Genomic DNA, 22,608 nt, shown 5'->3' on the forward strand with positions numbered 1-22,608 from the left:
ATATACTTTGAGACTTTCGAATATCGACATAATATGTCTTTTTTTAGAGAAGACGAGATCTTCGTATAAAACACTTGACATTGAAAATCTTTATGGCACAATAATTTATAATGAGTATAATTAATAATTAATAATTAATGTGTGTGTGGACTATTGGACCATCATGCTAGGGTAAGGACTAGAGTCCTAAATAATAAAGTATTCGTTAGTATATGACTTACGATCCATGTTCGTAAGCCGCGGTGCGACCCCTGTTTTAAGTCGATATGTGACATATTTAACCGTTGAGACTTACATAGGTCAGCCGACGGTGAACTACACTCAGCCGATTTGTACTATTTGTTTTACGTCATTCATTTCGTATGCATCCGCACTTTACGTACAAATCATTTATCTTCATCGACCAACTCCAACTTACGTACGTGATGACGGTATTCTAGTAAGTTGCGTCCGCAAGGATTTACGCGTATAAATTTTTCTACGCAAAATATTCCACATATTTTAAAAAAAGATGACTTATCGCGTGATCTATATTTCCTACAAAAAAATTTATAATTTGCATAATCTTTGGTTAAAATTTATCATTAAAATTAAACCCGACTAATCGTAAGAAATATTATAAATATTAGTAATAAATAAAATAAGATATGAATATTAATAAATAAAATGAAGAGAAATGGATTGTTATCAAATTTTGTTTGCAATATATGCTTCATTATAAGAATCAATTAATAAAAATATATTGAGAGGGAAAATATCAATATTGCATTAAAGATAGGACGTATTAATACAAATTCAAAGATCTTGTGATGGATTTTTTATTTTATATCGATGCAAGCTTGAGCTATTAATTATCATCTCTTTCAGTCGATATCACTATCAAATTTAAACTGATAAAAGAGAAGTTAAACAGATCAACGCAACGAAATTATCCCGGTAAAGTGCTTCAAAATAATTTCAGATAAACAACAATCAACAATACGAATGTTTGGTAAGCGTCATTTCACGCTTCATTTCACCAGTTGCTGTTCTAAGGCATCTTGGAACTTTTAGAATGTTTTTCTTCGTTAAAACTTTCTTTATGTTGAAAACTGCATGGAGCACACGACAGCGTGCGATCTGAATTATTAAGAAGATTATAGACCCTTGTACATTGCCGGGGGATGGTGCAAGAAGCGATATGGCGTCGGAGGAACATCGCGCGGTGCACGACAACGCGGTCTGTGCCTAGTTACCAAGCCCCGATTGGTCCACGTTTGGTACCTACCCTGCTGGAAGGGGTTTCCTTCCGAGGGTGGTGGCGGCAACAGTGGTCAGGTCATAGCCGAGGATTGGAAGAAGACGGACAGGAGCAGAGGGTACCTAGGCCCCAGCCGAAGAAACTACTACTGTTCGCAAACAACGAGAATCTATCGCAAAACAACGACTGATGGCAGGCCGGCTAGTTAGTTTGCTTTTCTTCGTTCTTCTCGTATATCTAGCACGATTGCTACAACGTAATCGCGAGGCATTGAAGGCCGCGTCATAATTCACAGCGGAATTGAAGATTTTTTCCTCTTTATCTTGGATATATCGAAGCAATCAAGGTAAGACGAAAGGAGTGCTTTCCGTGCAAAATCAAAGTTGAAGGGATATTTGAAAGACACTTTAAAGAAATATTTGAAATTTTAGAATATTTTTCACTATGTTAAACGTTCGTCTTTTTCTATAAAGCTAAAAGTCATATATAAATATCTAAAGATGGTCATAAGCATCAAAAAGCTTTTACTAAATCTTGTAAATGTTGTACCGTCTGTTAACAAAAACTTAAAACTATCTAAAATATCGAGAGAACCTTCGTGAGATTCTTTAAAGTACGTTTGTATTATTTGCGAGTAAACATTGAAAAAAAGCGATTTAGCGACGTATGATTTTACGTGGAAGAAGAATCGCTTCTAGAAATTTCGTTGGCACTTATATATGTCTAGTAGCCTTGTGACAAATGATGCAGGTCACAATGTGCGCGTTAATGCTAGCTGTAGAGCTACTAACAAATTTTAACGATTTATTTACTCGCAGATGATGAAGAAACAGCAGCAGGGCCTTGTGGCTGATCTATATCCCAATATAAGGGTCATGAAGATGTTTGGACATTTCGTATTCAACTATTATGATGATAATTCGTCCAAGTACTTGCATAAAGTGTATTGCTGCGTAAGTATATTATATATTTTGGCATGTTTACGCATAAATGCATTCACAAAGTTTCATTTTCGTTTAAATTCTAAAATTATCGAGATATTTAATTTACAAATTTAATTGATAATCATGAAAAACGATATTATTTTTTGTTCATCTTCAAGTAATTGTAATTCAAGTATTTTAAAATTGGAAATATCCGGATACCATTATTTCTTCTAGGTGAATTTATTCCTACTGCTGTTGCAATTTGGTCTGTGCGCTGTGAATCTGATAATGGAGAGTGCCGACGTCGATGATCTCACGGCTAACACGATCACTCTCCTCTTCTTTACGCACAGCATCGTCAAGCTCGTCTATTTTGCCGTGAGGAGCAAATATTTCTATAGAACGTGGGCGATATGGAACAATCCAAATTCCCATCCACTTTTCGCCGAGAGCAACGCCCGATATCACGCAATCGCTTTGAAAAAGATGAGGCTGCTCCTCTTCTTAGTCGGTGCTACCACCGTGCTCACTGCGATTGCTTGGACCATTCTCACCTTCTTTGAGCATCCGATCAGAAAACTTGTAGATCCGGTCACGAATGAGACGACGATTATCGAGGTAATGATTCAGTTGTAGGAAATTCATTTTCCAATGAAAAATTTAAGAATCGATTTTAATAATAATGATACTTTAGTTATCTATACTTTAATTAATTTTATAATTAGTATAATTAGTATAATATAAATCATACATAGTATTTAATAATTTTTTTAAAAATATTTTCAAATATATTTCTTTACTTTTTTTTTAAATATACGATGTGTATATTGTACATACACAATCGTGTTGTCTAATTTTATTCCACGTATGTGATAAAATTTATTTTTTCTGATACATATAGTTACCGCAACTGTTGATCCGCTCGTTCTATCCGTTTAATGCCAGTAAAGGGATAAAACACATATTGGTGCTCGTATATCAATTCTATTGGGTGCTCTTCATGCTTATTAACGCCAATTCGTTGGATGTACTTTTCTGCTCATGGCTACTATTTGCCTGCGAACAGCTGCAACATCTGAAACAGATCATGAAACCTCTCATGGAACTGAGCGCAACTTTGGATACCGTGGTCCCTAATAGTAGTGAACTCTTCAAGGTATACCGAATTTCTTCTAATATAATATCTTATCTTAAGTAATCTGGATTCATGTACAAAGTCTAAAAGTCATTTTTCGAGATTCAAATTATATTTCAATCAGTATAAAATTTTATTTTTTTTTATTTGACATGTATAATTTATATAGACATTTTTTATTATTAAAATTATCTATAAAAGAATATAGAAAAAATCAATTAAACAACGTAAGGATCTAAACAATGATTTTATCTTTTATCGAATTTTACATGCAAACGATTCTTTTTTGTACAGGCCGGTAGCGCGGATCATCTCCGCGAATCGGAAAACAATCAGTCTCAATTACCAGCACCACCCCAGGGCGACAGCATGCTAGATCTCGATCTTCGTAACATATACAGTAATCGGCAGGATTTCACGGCGACCTTCCGGCCGACCGCTGGTATGACCTTCAACGGGGGCGTGGGACCGAATGGGTTAACGAAGAAGCAAGAGATGCTCGTGAGAAGCGCCATCAAATATTGGGTGGAGAGACACAAACATATTGTCAGGTGAGTCTGTTAATCTTGTTGGAATCGTTTGACAAGTCGTTAACTTTCAATCCATGTCGTTTCTCACGACGTATTTGTTACGTATTATATAATAAGAGGAGTCGCAGGATAAATCGCGTGCGAGATAAAAGATTCAGTATCGGGTATCATGATGAGAGATGCAAGCTGCCCCCGTACTCTACTTACCTACTGAAGACGTATAGTTAATTCATGCGACTCTTCTACTCTATGAGTCAACGACGGATCATTTCTTTGAAAGTCATCTGCATCTTATGTGGACTAGTGACCCAGAATCTTGTACAAATTGCACGTCTTCCCGGCATGTATAAAGTATTTAGTATATAGAGGCATCATATTGACCCCATAGAAACGTGCTAACTACCCCTCAATTATTAAGAAGCTCATGCAACAAAGTTATCAAATGTTGCGCGATTTAATCGTAAATATTCTAATATATTTCATAAATATTAAAAATATATATTTTTGATGCATTAGCTATTTAATATTTGACATATAATATTTTTTTTATATTAATTTAATAGTAACTTGATACACATTGGTAAAATAAAAAATTTATGATTTTAATCGGAGAATAATAATGAGAAAATTAACGATAAAACAATTTTAAATAAAAAATACATTACAAGATATAAACTTCTAATATTTGTTTCGATAGTTTCATGGTATTTTAACAACATATTATTGATCGTAGCTATAATATCACTTTGTCATACATGTACAAAGTATTTAACACACAAATGAACAGAAAGTTTGTTAAACATGGTATGAAAACGCTCGCAAGATAGTTATATTTCAGTGTACAGTTAGGTTTCATCAAAGTTAATTGAAAAATCGACATTACGTATTAACGCTACTCGTTAAACTTCGCAATTTTAAAATTGAACCTGTCAATTTAAAGCAACCTGTTCAATTTTAAAAAAATCAATATTAATTATAAATAAATAAAAAAGAAAATGGGCTAATGAGAACGAAGCAGAATTAAGGCACAATTAATTATTTTATTAAAAATTCTTCTTTAATTATTTCGGTTCTTTTTTTGAATCGTCCTCAGTAAAAATTATAAAAAGGACCGTTTGGCAATAAAAGAAAAAAAAGGAACAACTAATTTGCGCTTTAATTATTACGCTGTCATAGCCCATTTCCTTTTTAAATTTATTTATTTAGTATATCAGAATATTTAGTATATCTTTTCGTTGTTTAATTATAAATATCGACATGTGTTGCACGTGTTTTTTAAGCGTAAATAAAATGTAGTTCGAATAACGGTCTATTTTCAATGTCCGATAACTGAATAATATCGGATTGTTGTATCATAAATTTTGCCAAAACACAAAAAAAAAACCAAAAAAGGTCTTTATATCTTTTTTTTTTTAATATATCATACTTTGTAAAATTTGTAAAATTCCGTACATACGAAATGCACGATCGGCGCAACACGTAAAATTGCTCCTCGAGAAAGAACGGCGCGAACGGATGCCGTGTTCCTGTAGGTTCGTGGGGGGTGCCGAAGCCACTCGTCGGTTGGCGCACGGGATGCACGTATTCCCACGGTGGTGAAGTATTTATTTCTAAGAAAGCGCGATATTGACCGCAACGGGGGTCGTGTATTGTACGGACTGTGCGATTCACGGGGGGATGTTCGTATTCACCTCTCGCGTTCACGTGTACGTGAATGCGCACACGTGGTTCGCGTGCCCCACGCGCGGTGTGATGACAGGACTTTTGTCCACAAAAGTTGCGATCTTTCGGATAACGTTTCGCGCCCGTTTTGTTGCGTTGCGTTTCGAAAAAGTCATCCTTCTCGCGTGACAGCGGGATTTTAATTTATCGATTTAAATTAATTTTATTATTTTTTAAATATTTTTTAATGTATCTCCCCTTGATAAATTAATCTCGATTGACAATTTCGATACTTTAAATATCGACACTCTTCAATTATCACGCGAGAATCTATCTCTAATAAATTTATAAATTTCCTTTTTCTCTATTTTAATTTCTTTTATTTCCAGTTATAAGATCCATTTCATGAGATAATTCTAAAAGAGTTGCAAATTATTCTTAAAATTGTTATAAAAATTATTACTGTTGAAATAATAAAGATTTGTGTCATCACCTTTGCATATCGGAAATTAAATATTGTATATTGACCGCAACGGAGGTCATATGCTATAAGTTAAACTGAAGTGATCTAAGGGAATAAAATATTTGTACTATGTATCGCAACAAAATGAGTATTTATATAATTCAGAATTTCATATCTTCACGCGAGGAATAATTTTTAAAAACGTTGAACGTATTTGCGTACGTTTTACAGATTTGACCTCAGCGTGACACGGTATAGACTATTGCATTTTCTTCAAGGCGTTTCGACATATCGATCAATCACTTACAGGGAACAACGTTAACTTGGTGAACGGTCGGTGAAATAGGATATAATACGTGGTGAAACGAAAGACATTTGTCCGTCGTTACTCAACTTAGTTCTAATCACTTAGTTTAGTATGAAAATCAAGGGTGGCGTGCCTATGGACGGATATTAAGAATATATCTTTCATAAACCGTTTTTCAATGGCTCTTAATGGCGACATAAGTTATTCAAAAATGTAATTCATTTAGTAATCGATTAATTAGCATTTAATGTGATAATAATCATTGTTTTCCATGTAGATTGGTCACCGCAGTTGGAGACGCTTACGGTTTCGCGCTTCTGCTTCACATGTTAACGACGACCATTACTTTGACGTTACTCGCCTATCAAGCGACAAAGGTGAGCGTTGTCTGGTCATATTCTTTTTCAAGGTCCTGAACAAATGACTTATCGATCGTATAAATTAGTAAAGCAAGAAATGCAAAGTCGATGAGGTTAATGCGAGCTCGAATATCTGAATATATAAGAATTAAGAATTTATACTAATACGTTTGAATCTTGAATGTTACAGGTGAATGGTATAAATGTTTACGCAGCCTCCACGATCGGCTATGTACTTTACACGTTTGGCCAAGTCTTCTTGTTCTGCATATTTGGAAATCGCTTGATAGAAGAGGTACGTAAACAAGGGGATTTAAAATTTTCTAAAATTTGAGAATAAGATTATATGTACTTGAAAAAAATACAATATATAAATTACAAGCGTAAAACGTGCAAAAAATTATAATTTAAAAAATTAAAAAATTATATATTACTTTTTGACGTAATTTTTTAGGAAATATATCGTTAAAAATCTAGAATTAATATTTGCTATAAAAAATGAAAATCTTTGCGCAGAGTACTTCGGTGATGGAGGCGGCTTATTCTTGCCACTGGTACGATGGATCGGAGGAAGCTAAGACTTTCGTGCAGATTGTGTGTCAACAGTGTCAGAAAGCTATGTCAATATCGGGAGCGAAATTCTTCACGGTGTCTCTAGATCTCTTTGCTTCGGTAAGATTGAAAATTTATATTTCTTAATCATTTTCTTCCTTATATATTTTCGTTAATTCTCTCCTATCGAGATTATAACGAAACGTTTCTTTAAATATTACAATTCTATAATTCTACAGGTACTGGGAGCCGTAGTAACCTACTTCATGGTGTTGGTGCAACTGAAGTGAACATTTGGGTTTGTGCGTTTCAGATACGAACACAGCATCTCGTGTTGCACGTGGCTGTGCGAAATTATATTTTTTAAGATGTTTACAAGGGACCAAATGTGGGGTATTTGTATTCGAAAAGAATTTTCGCAGGGAGAATCCTGCGTTTTTACGAGCGCATATAGTGAAATATTCAGTGAAAAGATTTAAGAGAAATTACATAAAAATATAAAAAAAATTATTCTTGCAATTATTTAAAATCATATAGAAGCGATACAGTATAAATATTTTTTTTATCATTATACAAATCAAGGAAAAAATAAAAAGTTTTTCCGTTAACATGTAAATTTTAATGCAGCTCTCTATATGATTTTCTTCTTTGCATTTATCGTGCATACAAGTGCAATAGTGAAAATGATAACATATGTATTCATGTTCGTCTCATGTGCAATTAATTAAATCTTAATATTTACGGGGAAGATATACGCTAATATTGTTCAAGGTATACTGTGACAGTTGGTAGCGATATGTCGACAATGGAATGATTGAGAATGATTTATTAATACGCGAAAAGGTTATCATTTTTACTTAGTGTTTCTCAGCGCGTATTCTAGCATTATTACATTCTCGAGTATTGCTTTTCAAAAATTACATCCAAAAACGGTGAGATAAGCGGCGCATGTACATTAACAAGATAGTCTAAATAACATGTAAATAGAATGATTATATTTTTTAGTAATAAGACAGTGCAATCCGCTAAATCGTAATATTAAAATTTAGCAATGGCACACGCTTTATCGTATGTACGCAAGAAGTAGTTTGTCTTACATTTAAACGCACGTCAATTTTTTTACAATTATATAATTCTTGTATTCAATATTAAAAATTAGAGTACGTAAAAATGTATTGCTATTTATATATATAGATAGATATACAAATTATTTATATAAATGTCATCTTTTTATTATTTTACAAATTTTACAGCTTAATTAATTGTTATATAAATTTTCTTTTCGTTTGCTTTCTATCTTAGTTATTTTCAGAGACTTTCTGTCTCTTAGTAATGATAAAATTTTAGGTTTCAGATACATTTTAAGCTCTCTAGCACAGAAAATTCGTTTTGACATGTAATACGATTTGTTAATCTCCATATTTATTATCACTTAACCCTTTGAAGGAATAGGCCATTCGATTTTATTTCTCATCACCATTCACTGGAAGATTAAAACAAGAATTCGTCGATCAGTGAAATACATAACTACATAATTGCGAATTAAATAAAAATCTTTGTCGTCTGATAAAAGCGAAAAGAAGATTAGACTTGTTTCTCAACGATAAAAAGGTGGCGATATACAATTAATGTAGTAGGTCAATTATTTAATATGATACAATTATCAAATAGTATTTAAGGATTTGGGAATCTAATAAACATATATATATATGTATAAATATAGAGGAAATAAGATATATATGACATATATTTTCATTATATATACGTAACACCACACATGTGGATGAACAAACGTATACCTAATGTACCTCGCTTTTTATATTTCATAATAATAATAATACATTTCGGTGTCTCAAGTAAAAGATAATATTTCGTCACTATATTTCGTCTAACAATAAGATGTCCAAGAGGATATTTGCACCGTGCATGGCTGCTCATTCTAACCGTTATACTATAAATATATATCTTTTATCGATGCGGATATCGTTTTGCGAGACAACGTGAGATATTTTTATGTCCTTTGTCGAGGATACAGTAAGAAATCCGACGTATATTAGAGACCGAGAATAACGTAATATATTCTAAAAAAAAGAACGCACCGTTCTTTTAACGCAAATAGACAAAGGCGATCTGACGATATCCGACCTCGATGTATTTCGATAATTAACGTGTAATTAACACATGTGTATATTATCGTGTAATCAAGTTTAACTGATGACAGTCACAGTATTATGAAATAATTTTTCTTTATGTAAAGCTATATATGTATTATATTTATTTAATAAAATCTTGATATAAACGTTCATAATAAATTCCGAGGTGTTGGAGGAGAATTTATATTCTTATTTTGTACGCAGCCTCGAGAAAGTTTAGAAAATTACGTTTCCGCCGTAATAGTCTTATTGCAAAATATCGTCTTTCATGTTGAATCACGGCACCTGGTAAGAATTCGTTACGCAAGTACACTCCGTCATAAGACACATTTGTACAACGTTTCTATAAAAGTTATAGAAGGGACGCCGAAACGTATATTCGTTATGATGTAGTAACATCGCGAAAACACTGCTTCATCTTGTCTCAGGAAATTCGATAAATTAGCGAGAACCGCGAGTTTCTCTTTATTCGATTCGATTGTTGCTTTCGGAGAACACAATTCCTCTCCCAACACACATAAAACGTAATCGTCTTGTATAAATATGATTTACGGTAGGATCGACTGTAATTGTGCAAGAGATGCACATGCAAGAGTTAGCGCAAAAATAGAATCGTAGAAATAAAAAAGGATTATCTCTTACTTATAATATTATCGAGAAAACGCTGCAACAAATATAAACAAAGAGAATAAATTTTTCCTCCGCAAAGCACTTTTATATCGCGTTCTTGCTATTAATAAAAATTCAATATGAAATATCGAGATAAGTATTTGGCGTGCAAATAAAGCGAGACATACGCGGCTGCGCGCTCTCTCTTTTTCTCCTTCCGCTCCGGATTTTTCCAATATTAATAAAATATCGACGTGAGAGAAGATGCGGAGATATGTTATATATATATCGAGGTAGAAGACGAAGCAACAATCTATTGACAGCGCTCGTGAAAATAAGCGTTTAATAAACCAAATGAGAAATTGGCGCGCCCATTGCTTCGACGGTGGGTTCGGAGTCGTACGCAGGCGCAAACCAAGCAGGAATCTCCGAGTTTCTAGGGGTAGTTTCGATCGTCCGGGGGATGCCTCTCGAGACGTCTCTACCCTCGTGCGTGCTGTCGCGATGCTGCCTATACCGAGGTCTCGCGCCGCCGTCGTTATCGTGACAGTGACACGTCCGCAGATCGCGTGGTGCCAATCTCGCGCGATTGCGTAACTCGAGGGTCGGGTCGTCGATCGGAAGACGGGCCTCGATTTCCGGGAGAGGAGATCTTTATGGTCCAACGAGAGGATTCTGCGATCGCACATCGCCGTCGGTAAAAAAAGATGCATCGACTGCGCCGAGGTGAGATCAGCTGCTGGCTCTGTCAAGGACAAGATTGGAAGGATCCGGGATCGATTGTGCGGAACTTGAATGACGATCGTCAGTGACTATCATCCCCGCATCCTCATCGTCATCGTTTCTCATCCGGAAGCAATATATATCAAGCAATACTGGCGCGTGGATCGCGCACGACACGTCACGACCGCATCCGCTTCAACGTTTTATCGTCGATTTTGTTGTTATTAGAGAGAAACGAAAATGATGAGACAAAGGGAAATTGCATTCGTGTTATCCAGGACACTTTCATTCATCGAATTTGATCGTGAGTGCGACGAATAGATCGGATATATAGGGGTGCCATTAATGATCCAAGACATTCTTGAGAGATCGAAGAGCAGGAATCGAAGATTGATATAGTTAATCACAATTATTCATTGTGCGAGTTGCCTCAATCAACATTGTAAAATCTAAAATGACTTTTTAAGATTCGAAATCTAAACATTTTTCCGATAAAATCGAATACGCACAATAAACATTTGAATTTTCCTATTTCTAAAATTTATTATATGAACATTTATATCTTGAAGTAAAATAGAATTGATTATATTGACAAGGAGTGATATACACATATACATACATGAAATACCTACATAAGATGCAACGAGTTACATAATCTATCTATAAAATAATAGAGTATTACAGATGTGTCTTTCTTGGAGACATTGTGAATCGAAATCGTGATATGAAACGAAACAAAACGAATATCTATTTGGAGTGAAGCAATACCCAATGGACAATCGAAATCTTTTTATTCGTAGAGTGCTGTCAGCCAGAAACAAGAGTGACATTTAGATTATATTCTAAGAGTTAAAATACAGTGAGATGATTGTTATTAAGAAAAATAACCACATTGGTATTCATTTTAATTATAGATATTTATAATATATCAAAAAAGGATAAAATAAAAAAGATATAAAAGAGAAAAAAACTGAAAAAGCATAATAGAATGTTAAAGACACTGTTAAGGCAATCGACAAGATTGAATTCACCCTAATCATTAGGAGGCTCAAGCAACGAAGTCGCGTCAAAGTTAACCGGGGCAACTTGTGAACATTTTTTTGCGAATCATCGATAACCATAGGTACAAAAACTGCGAGCGGCTGGAGGAGGCGAAGCCTCCCGCCGCAGAAGCACTATCGTAAGTATTATATTCGTAATTTTTTTCTCTAAATGTCTCATTTGTCTATTATTATAAGATATACACGAGAGAAATCATTTCATTCTATTAAATAAAATATCATGTAAAATATATTTTATATATATATATATCAATTTGTTATATTTCTATATTTCCTCTTAGTATAATAAAATCTTTAAAGAAAAATCGAAGTACAAAATCTCTTTTCGTGATAAAAGAACAAAGTATGAAATTTTTTGTAAAAATATTTATCGTAAAGCTCGCTTTCGCGCATCGATTACTTTCAGTCGCATCATGTATTAATATCAGCTAAAATTAATTAAAAGTTTCGATAAAAGCTTGCAGCTATGCATAATTAGAATCCTATATACTATGACATTTTGTTGATGAACGACGGCGAGATGTTTTTCACAAACTTTAACGTAATAATTTGTATGTATTTAATCCGATTAATGCACATCAGTTTACGATAATTTCTTCATCATGTAACGCATTGCTTGAAGAGATTTCAGAAATGTGTTTCGTAAAGGAGAAATTATCATTTAAAGAAAAAATTCACCGTTAAAATTATATATAATTCGAATAATTTAAAGAGACATTTAAAGTATTATATTTCTACGATATAATAATCAAGATTATAATATTTAATATAGATATAAATAATTAAGATGAATAATATTTAATACACACACACACATACATATATGGTCGTTGATCCCTGCCTGAGAAGAGACAGAGTATCCCGCAGTTTCTCGTCAGTCGATCGGCGAACTTCGACCGCGAAGGTCGTCTGAACGCGACGAGATAGATGCGCGATGTGAACATTCGTCATTTGCCATCAATCGCGATATTTTAATTCAATCTCATGGATCGCTCGCTGAAAGACAACGAGATACCATCGAGCTCAATCTTACAAGCGAATAGACGGCTTTTGGGTAAACGAGATTCGCTTGTCAATGACGTTTCAATAAATTCATCGTACTTTATATAAATGCATGTGAGATATTTTTATTTTTATTATGAAGAAAAAACATTGAAGAAATTAATATCAATTTTATTTAACAACGTAAAGATTCTATCACTTTGCTTGTCTTGTTTATTAAAACGATATATATTTTTTTCATTAATCTGAACATGATTAGTTATTGTATTTACTTTATCATGTAATATTATAAGCGCACTTAATCTTGTTAATTAATTCAATTATTTAATCATAAATTGAGGATTTCTATTATCAAACGCATTCATCATTCGTTACTTTTATTTATGATGATATTGACACATGATATTCAACTTCAGAGAGCGGAATAAAATCTTGTATAATCTTGTTCATAATGAAATATTAATATGCTTCTTTTTATACAGCTTTTAGTAAATTTATACGGGAATATATCACTTGCATAGACCCAAATTTACGTAAAAATATAATTTACACAAATGTCTTTAATCTCGTAAGTCGTAAAAACTCTGACTAGATGCTACGTTTTCATGTGACATATCTTTGTAATTAATATATTATTTAATTTTTTTGTAGAATTACAAAATACAAATAATAAAAATTTTTGCGCTACAAACGCGTTTTGTTCACATGTGCGATTCCGTAGAGTAAATCTACAAGTAAATACTTGTGTAAAGACAAACAAATCTCGAAAGATACACAATTTATGGATGCGTAAAGCATGTAAAATCCCGCATAAAAATATTCTCTTTCATTTCATGAATAATATATTTTTATGACGGAAAATTCTATAGAATAATGCCTACCGAGAAGTACTGCAAGATCGACAAAATAAATGTTCAGAAAATACTCCTCCGTGAAGTTTTCTATGGAATGATACTTTATAATACATGCAAGACGATATTCTATCGTAACTAATGACTAAAGTTGGGATCTCATCATTCGCTTCTTCCGAAGCGGATTCTAAATAGTATAAATTTATTCCATCGGATCGTTTCGCATGCTCTCTCTCTCTCTCTTTCCTGTTTCTCGCGGACTTATCGTATTTAAAAATTACATCCTCGTAAGAAATGAACAAGTTTTTGATCATTTTCGCAGTCTGTGTGATATACTAATTAAACTGCAATATTTAATAATTTATTGGATTTATCAGATGGCTGCTATATTTACCACTTTTTTGCATAAACAATTTTCTCTCAATTTTATTTACATTTTTAAATCTGTATTATTATAACAAAAAAATTCTTTGATTTATATTAAATAAATCTTAATTATACTTTCTATATAAATATAAAAGTATATAAATAGTGTTTTTGAACGTTAAGAATAAAATTTTATTTAATTATGTAATATATTACACATATATTTCATCGAAATTGTATAATTTGCGAAATTATTCAAAACGACAAGACTCATTCACTTTGTGATATTCCCAAAGATCGAATCTCAAAATTATAAAATCCCTTGACACCGTGTATAGTGAGCAACAAGTTTTTCCTCTACATTGCATGTCGTATATATATATATACACACTATTTGCGTTGTTCACAATTCGATTATCTCTGTTGCAGAGCTGGACCTCGATTATTTAGAAAGAAGAGGCGGAAATACAATAACTTACGAAGGCGCCGAAAGCAGCTCGAAAGAGGAGGATAGTCCCGCGGACACATTAGATCGCGTTAAAGTTGTCTTCCTGGGTGCACCCGGCGTGGGAAAAACAAGTATAATCCGAGTAAAGTTCTATCATAACAGGATCATAACAATTATGTATTTCCCGTGAAAATGTTTTCTGTCTTTTTATTAATTTATCGGATATTAAACGTACAGTGATTATGTGTGCATTGAATTTCTATAAATTTAATAAATTTATTCATATCTTAATTAAAAGAAATTATTCAGCATACAATTATTAACAAATAATTTAAAACTTTAATATTTATTTTTGATAAATACATTTTTATTTAAAAGATATTTCTTTATTTTTTTATGAATTATTTTCTATTAATCTGACAGAAAGCAAAAACGCATCGATAACTTTGCAAATATTTTATAATTCTATATAAAACGAACGCGATTCTACACGTGTGTGTTTCATATACAATTGACGAAGAAGTGTCGGAATCTTCGTTTCAAAGCCAGGAAGAGAACAAATCACGGAAACGAGTTGCTCGGGCGCTCGATTCATTTCCGATAGCAGTTTCCGCTTATCGAAGGCGACGATTATCGACTCGCGAGGAAATTAAAAGGCACAACGAATTTCCTAAGGAATGTCGTTCGCTTCTGATGAAAAAATTGTGTCAAGTGTCTCTCGTTTAGCGGTTGACATATAAATTCAAGTTTTAAATATAAATTTTTCGCTAAAGTTTTGTAATTTTACTATAACTCTCTCTACGCTTATTATTTTTACAATGTGATTTTTATAGTGTGATTTTCTAAGTGTAATTTTTATTTATGCTTCCAGCAATTTGTCTGGAGCGAGTTCTCTGAGGAATACACGCCGACCGAGCGACGGGAGACATTTTATCCGAGTGTCGTGCTCGCTGATCGATTATATGAATTGAAGATCACCGATCTGCCGACTATTCCGTACTTCCCAGTTAGCTCGCATTTGGAATGGACCGACTTCCGTTATTACGGATTGCGAAGCGCGACAGCGTACGTGCTCGTGTTTGATCTCAGTAATCAGGACACGTTTCAGGTACGCATTCTTAACGAGAATTTTTACATTAAAGCGTGATAAATTACACACAGATTTGCAAGAGACAAAATTTCATTTCGAAAATTCAGGTAACATGGGGCTTGCGCTTGTCTTTTTTTCCCAAAGTTTTTCCTGAGAGCTTCTTTCTCGTGAAAACTATCGCTCGGAGTTGCAGCCGATTCAAAGTTGTCGGCATAAAAGTTTGATTATTTGGATGTTTGCTTGGGTGACGAAAGACCGACCTCTTGGGAACAAAACCCAACACCGTTTGCACAAGTTTACTGTTGAATCGATTTTTGCTGACAGGTCAAAAGTACAAAAGACGTTGTGATATAATAAAAATGTTACACGAGATCAATTAAGATAATTATACATATAAAGCATATAATTAAACTACGAAGAGAAGAAACACTTTCTAAATCATATGTATCCTATCTAGAAATATTCTATCGTGCACTTTTCAAGCTGTGTTCAATATTAAAATGACGTATCTATTTCTTTAATGTTTACAAATCAAAATACTGAAAAATATGCAGCTTTAAAATATATATTACTCCTTTCTCACGTATGAATTTTCACGGACGTTTGTTCAGTATATCAGGACGTTACGCGAACAAATCTACGAGGCGCGCGATATGAGAGGAGTACCGCTACTAGTGGTTGGAAATAAGCAGGACGAACTGTCACAAACCGTCGCTTCCGGGACCAGATACAGAGACATTGTGAATCTCGTCCGGAAGCACTGGAGATGTGGATACGTCGAGTGCAGTGCCAGATTTAACTGTCGCGTTGTACAGGTGCGCTTCATGTATTATTTATCCATCTCGTCGAGAGATAATCTGTTTAAAGATAATCTATTATTCTGTCCAAATTAAAATTACCTTTACTCTCCTGCTGCCTTTAATTTAATTATTATTCTATCTTATTTAGCAGTAAAATTGCTGCAATGAATAATGATTGAAATTTTTTTATAAAAAAAGTCGAAGAATTCGTCAAATTAAAATTAAACTTGTGGAATTTTTAGAATATCGTGCAAAATTATTTAATTATCCCGTAAAATTCATATTTTATGTTATATGGATTCGTAAAATAAGGCAAACATTTCATAAATTAAAATGATTAATAAAAATTCTTGATTAAATAAAAATGATTAACAACTACATCTCGATAATTAATAGGTATTTCGAGAACTGATGAAGAGTATTCAGGCGATAGAAGGTAGGCCAAACTCGCCATCCCCCGCGGCTTCGCAACCGATGCGATCTTACCCACACGACACCGGCGAGAAGTGCATTCTTCTCTGACATTGAGATTAAATCATATTCCCTGCGAGGTCATACGAGAATATCACGCGATCGCGCACGAAAATGCGCTTTTCGATAGATGTACAATACCCGATAAGATTCATCGTCGATTTAGCGTGTATTATTGGATCTCAAGCAATGAAGACTTGCTCAATAAAGAGCACATCGATCGACGAAAATCGAAAGCAATAGACGTCATACAGACGGTTCTTCTAAAGCTGCAAAGAGTCGAACGCGCGCAAATGTATGAGCGAGAAGACGTGACTTCGAAATAAGCGACAATAATAATTGAAATTTCGAAAATATTAATAATCGAGAAAACGTCAACGGTAAATTCGTTGCAAATTTCAATCGTATGTATAAAAGATTTTCTAATATAACAAATCATTCACTAAAATTTCCAGATTTTAATGGAAAGGATTCATTTCTTTGCAGTATTATATTTTTTGTATTCACATTCATATGTGTGTCGACAGATTATATTTCCTTATATAAATCACAAATTATGACGCGCACATAATGTGATGTTTGATGAATCAAAATTATATATCGATTTCAATTATATATCGATTTCTCTCCGAAAAAGATGAAATCGTGCCAATAGGAACATTCGGCAATAATGGGCAAATGATGAAGAATGCTTCCCGAAGAAGGCTTTCCAAACGCGAAGAAAAAGTAACAAGATTATGATAATAAATAAGACGAGAAAACAGCAAAATGCAGCATCGAGTTTCCAGCTCAATTTTTTTCCTTATGCTGCATTCGGCCTAAATAATATGACGTTATAAAAAGATATTCGCGAAAAGGACGAAGCAATATAGTACATATATATATATACATACATACATATATTTTATTATACTCTGTTAAAAGTTAATCGATTATTAATTTAGTGTTGAATATATAGTTACTCATTGGCGAAAGACGTAATCGTTAATATATATTACGAAATGTTATATATATACATATATATTTAGGTTATATATATTTAGATTATATATATCATGTATATTAGCGTTATTACAGTTTGTATGTATTCTAAGATAAATGCAACGTTTGCATAGATATATATGCGCGCAATTTAAATCTTGAAATAAGACAATTCTCCATAATTAAGTGAGTCATTTTATTCGCTCATATACAACGTGCAGCATCACGTGTGCATAATACTCTATACATTAGCAATAGAATGTTAACAGTATTATCTATTATTATATGATAATTATTATCTATATTTAAACACATGTTGAGAAAAATCATACATCCCTGATAATGATATAAAAAGTTATATAAATGCTCAATTATTCGAATTGCATAAATGCATTTTGTAATACGTGACCGCATGTATTCGTTAGACGTTTGTATGAATATCGTAAATGATGTATCGATGGCTTGGAACGAGAGAGAGAAGAGAGAGAGGGGGGGAGTCGCAACTGTGAAGATGAAATAAAAAAATCATTAAACTATAAATAGAAATACACTAAAAATACAAAGCTGCGAATGTCCCATATTTTTTCAGTTGTGATTCCCTCGTTCTATACTATCGATCTGTGTCAGTGTGACATGTAACTGATATATACAAGTACGAGAACGATACTGTACAATCTACAAGCGATAATCTCTTATTTTGTATGTATACGCACGATATTCGCAATAAAAATCAGCGAAATATTAGAGAACGCGTGTAGATTATCTTTTTTACTTTTCAGGTAGCCTAAAAATACTTATACCCCGCGTTAGAAATTGTCTAATACGTCTAATTACTATTTAATAAATTACAGATTTTCATCGGTACAGTAAGTATTAAATAAAAAATTTATACACTTCAAGAGTTATATAACAACGCAAAACAATAAAATCGAAAACTCTCGCTTCTAATTTCTCTTCAGATTAAATGTCAAAATATCTTTAAAGGGACGCAAAAATTACTCCGTTTGTACAATTTTAAATAAAAATAAATTCAAGTATTTAATTCGCAACAAATAAATTCAAAATAGAATTCAATGCTTCATTTTTACTTTTACGTAATATATCGTCGGTTAATCCTTGAATGCTTGAATGAAGAGATTATTAGAAATTACGAAAGATGTTTTACCCGTCAAGAGGATTCCGATGTCAAAGAGTTCGTTTATTTACTCTGTGGGATAAGGGGAAGAGTTGCATCACGCCCAACGAAAGAAAGACTAACTTTGGAACGAGAGAACGGCACGTATGACAGTTGGAATTGATTTATCGAAGTAGATATTCGATATTCGAAGTAGATATCGAGTTGAGATATAATTCGCGCGAAAAACTTTGGCGAAACTCGCTAATTCCATCATGGCTTTATTTAAATACATAAACAGTCTTTCAATGTACGAGATGAATATTAAATCTATCATCCTAAGGTAAGCAAGACGAGAGGAGAGCCAAGCACGAGCACAAACCTAAAAGATGCTCTCTGCGAGAAGATTCCCGTGCATCACGATCTCCTAAGATATATTCGACGTCACTTCGGTCCGAATATTATCAGTCAAATTACGGTCGATAGTCTGTACGATGGATTAAGCGACGTAAAAGCAATTGTCAGGGAAACTTCGGAAATCGATCCTAAATACGGCGTAATGATCGCAAATTCAAATCGTTATAATTATTATTTATCAATTATATAATTATTTTTTTTTGTATAAACGTATCTAAAAAAATTATGTTGAAGAAATATCAAAGATATTCCAGTCTTTTCTTCGATATTTACTTAACTTATTGTCAGTCGTATTTATTTTTGTGTAATAAATTGATTAAATAATTTACTCTCTTATTGATTTGATGAAGCTTTAAGCTTCTCGTGAAAACTATCAATACTTTTTTAATTTCGAAATATCTTTAGATCTTGTACCGTGGATTGACCATACCGGAAGTAATCACTCTATTGCCTCGTCAAGGAAATTCGCCGAGTGCGGAAGCTATCTTTTGGTTGCTTTTAACCGGTGACATCCCGACGCAGCAGCAGACGGCTTCGTTAATCGCCGACTGGACATCGCGACGTCAAAAATATACCGAGTGGTGGTCAGGACCACGGGGTGAAACGATAGTTTCAATTTTGCGTTCTATGCCTGAAGCAATTACACCTATGCATAGATTATCGATCGCACTCACAATTTTTAATATCAGCAAACAAGCAAAGGAGGCGAAAAGACACGGTGCTATACCGTACACGTATTGGGAGGTAATTAAAAAAAAGATGAAAATTTTTATTCAAAAAAATCATGTCACTTATAAAAATTTGCATTTTATTAATAATGAAAAAAAGTTTTGTCTCCTTTAATAAGATATTAAGGGACAAAATGCAATTTGTATTCTCTGCAAAGAATGCAGTTATAATAAAATAAAAAATAAAATAGAAAATATTATGTATAAAAGTATAAGCACAAACAAAATTTATAAAAGATATTAAAATACTTTTAAATAAGCTTTATAGCTCTTTTTGAATTTTTAATTAAAACTAATTGTTAAAGAAAGTGGCATAATTTGACAACATAAAACTATTATCTTTTTATTACAAAGCATTATTATTTCATATTTTTTAATTAATGCGTCTCACATCTATTACACTTCTCTCGATATATCTCTAAAATGTTTATTTTAATTTTATTTAAGTATACCTATGAGGACGGTATGGAATTTCTTGCAATTTTACCAGCAATCATCGGTCTAATTGCAAAGGGAAAAATATTGACAAATGTGAGCAGCAGAGGTGATTGGGTGCAATTTCTGTTAGAATGCTTGACCAACATGAATGAGAATTTTGACAGCCGAAAATCATCGGTCGCGGATTTCCTTAGATTATACATCACTTTAAACGCGTAAGTATAGCCGTATAGTATAGTAATTTTTTATTGTCCTAATAATATAAATTTTCAGAAATAAAAGGTAAATTCAAATATTAAACATATTTTTAAAAATTAAAAAACTAATTATCTAAAATATTTAAAAAAATTATAAATTGGAGAAAAAAGTGATTAGCTGAGAGGCAAAATTTCGTGTATTAATTAAAATTTTGTGTAGTTAATTAAAATGTTAATTAAAATGTTAATTAAAATGAATTTTGTGTAGTGTGTTAATTAAAATTTTGAAATTTTGTTTTTCAAATTTTTCAACCAAGGATTGGAAAAAAAGTAAAAGAATTACATAATTGTTAATGTTAACAGTGATGATGATGGCGGGGCTCCTCCTGCTCATGTCACGCATATTTTGGGTTCGACTGATCTCCATATAAATGAGATATTATCGAGCAGCGTTTTGGCGTATGTCGATGAGCCTAAAAGTGGAACGATGTTACAGGTCTCGATAACGAATGGTTAAAAGATAAAAAAATTCTTTAAGCTCTTATAAAATCTTTTTTTTCATAAATTATGTAGTGGAAAGAATTGCAAACGAAAGTCCAGAATACGCTCGGTCAAGCGTGGACGGAACATGGCTTGAGAAGTCGCGTGTTAAATTTATGGAGCAGAGATAAATTGATAGGGCACCATGAGGCGGATTTCTGCGATCCTCGATACACGGCTCTTTTGGATTATGCCAGACAACATTTGCCCGATAATCCCGAAATCAAGGTACGATGCGCGCGATAGAAAAACATTCATCTTTGCTAAGGTACGATACAACCAGGATTTTTATAGCTCTCGCAGGATATTACGCGGATATTAAAATCGGCATTGAAGAAACCGAACAGAAAGCCTATTTATCCGGAACAAAGTGTCATAGCTTCGATTATCTTTCAGGTAGAATTATATACGTTTTTACAAGAATATAAGCAAAAATAAATTTTTTTTTAAATTCATAATATTCAATATTTAAAGTGTAATTTACATATTTTATAATTTTTGTATGTTTCTTTTATAGTTAATTCTCTTTTTTTTTAAAAAAAAAGGTTGAAGAAAAGAAAATAAAACGTCGCTCTTTAAATATTCTAACAAAATTGATGGAATATTTTGTAATGATTTGTCTCTAGTGCTACGGATTGAAGGACATGAACTTCAATCAAACGATACTTTACATGGCGCGAACTTTGGGAATGATCGCTTCGATTATTTGGACTAAAGCTGTAAACGCGCCTGTCGAGCATCCGATATCAAAATGCACTTATAGTTATATAGAATCGGTTCGTAATGACAGTGTAAAAAAGCGAGGAAAATGTAAAACACATTTGCCAATGTAAGCTTTCTTAAACTTGACAATTTTTCTCTCTCTCTCTCTTTTATTCTTTTTATAAAAATTAATAATTATAATATTAATTATTAATTATTCACTAACCTTTATTCCATTCGTATCATTTGTTCCATTATTCACTAATCTTTCTTCCTATGCTTATGTAATTTCGTCTGGAAACGATATACGCGCACTTTTCAGATAAATTAATCGTGAAAAAAGTTTTCGTACTCAACCATTACGCGGCCATTTTTTACAATGACACATGTGACATCTACAGGAGATTCTCGATATTAATCATAATCTGAACAGATGATACAACAGGTTTCTTTCTTTTCAGCGTCGATACACACAAGAATACATAAAAACAGAGACCACAAAAATGGAATATTTAAAAGATATTTTTAAAAACCAGATAAATGCACTTTTTAAAACTCGTCTAAACATTCTATCCTTCACTCAACAAGATGAGAAAATTCATTAGAGAAAAAAAACAGAACGCGCCTCAATTTCAAATATCCTCGGTTTTAGGCTGTGTTCCAAAATTCACTGCCAGTACTGAAAATCTATAGTGTACGTCACGTAAACTATAGATTTTCAGTACTGGCAGTGAATTTTGGAA

At 33.0% G+C, this 22,608-nt stretch overlaps 3 protein-coding genes across 4 annotated transcripts; all 3 read left to right on the forward strand.

The window, feature by feature from the left end:
• Positions 1-961: 961 nt before the first annotated feature.
• On the forward strand, positions 962-9,486 carry Orco (odorant receptor co-receptor). The gene is made up of 9 exons (XM_083078619.1): positions 962-1,586; positions 2,059-2,193; positions 2,401-2,784; positions 3,068-3,322; positions 3,596-3,852; positions 6,541-6,640; positions 6,813-6,917; positions 7,139-7,294; positions 7,414-9,486. Exons 2-9 carry the CDS (start codon positions 2,059-2,061, stop codon positions 7,462-7,464), a joined length of 1,443 nt encoding a protein of 480 aa, XP_082934745.1. The 5' UTR covers positions 962-1,586; the 3' UTR covers positions 7,465-9,486.
• A 3,099-nt stretch (positions 9,487-12,585) lies between these two features.
• Positions 12,586-18,489, forward strand: LOC145959617 (ras-like protein family member 10B). 2 transcript variants are annotated; one of them, XR_014435107.1, is made up of 6 exons: positions 12,586-12,774; positions 14,369-14,529; positions 15,259-15,495; positions 16,089-16,292; positions 16,674-17,152; positions 17,235-18,489. XR_014435107.1 is itself a non-coding variant. In XM_083078622.1 (5 exons), the coding sequence occupies exons 1-5, from the start codon at positions 12,705-12,707 to the stop codon at positions 16,797-16,799; spliced, it is 798 nt and encodes a 265-aa protein (XP_082934748.1). In that variant the 5' UTR covers positions 12,586-12,704; the 3' UTR covers positions 16,800-18,489. The 2 variants fall into 2 exon arrangements, 1 of the variants encoding a protein (XP_082934748.1); XM_083078622.1 differs by having other exon boundaries at positions 16,674-18,489.
• Positions 18,490-18,688: 199 nt separating this feature from the next.
• Positions 18,689-22,484, forward strand: LOC145959611 (putative citrate synthase 2, mitochondrial). Its single transcript, XM_083078614.1, has 9 exons — positions 18,689-19,008; positions 19,187-19,399; positions 19,666-20,004; positions 20,436-20,641; positions 20,987-21,119; positions 21,197-21,391; positions 21,458-21,559; positions 21,790-21,992; positions 22,327-22,484. Exons 1-9 carry the CDS (start codon positions 18,886-18,888, stop codon positions 22,349-22,351), a joined length of 1,539 nt encoding a protein of 512 aa, XP_082934740.1. The 5' UTR covers positions 18,689-18,885; the 3' UTR covers positions 22,352-22,484.
• Positions 22,485-22,608: the final 124 nt, after the last annotated feature.

This window comes from Camponotus vicinus, unplaced genomic scaffold (assembly GCF_025532165.1).
Source record: "Camponotus vicinus isolate PSW18456_S1 unplaced genomic scaffold, iyCamVici1.0 SCAF_1, whole genome shotgun sequence".
NCBI classification, from domain to species: domain Eukaryota; kingdom Metazoa; phylum Arthropoda; class Insecta; order Hymenoptera; family Formicidae; genus Camponotus; species Camponotus vicinus.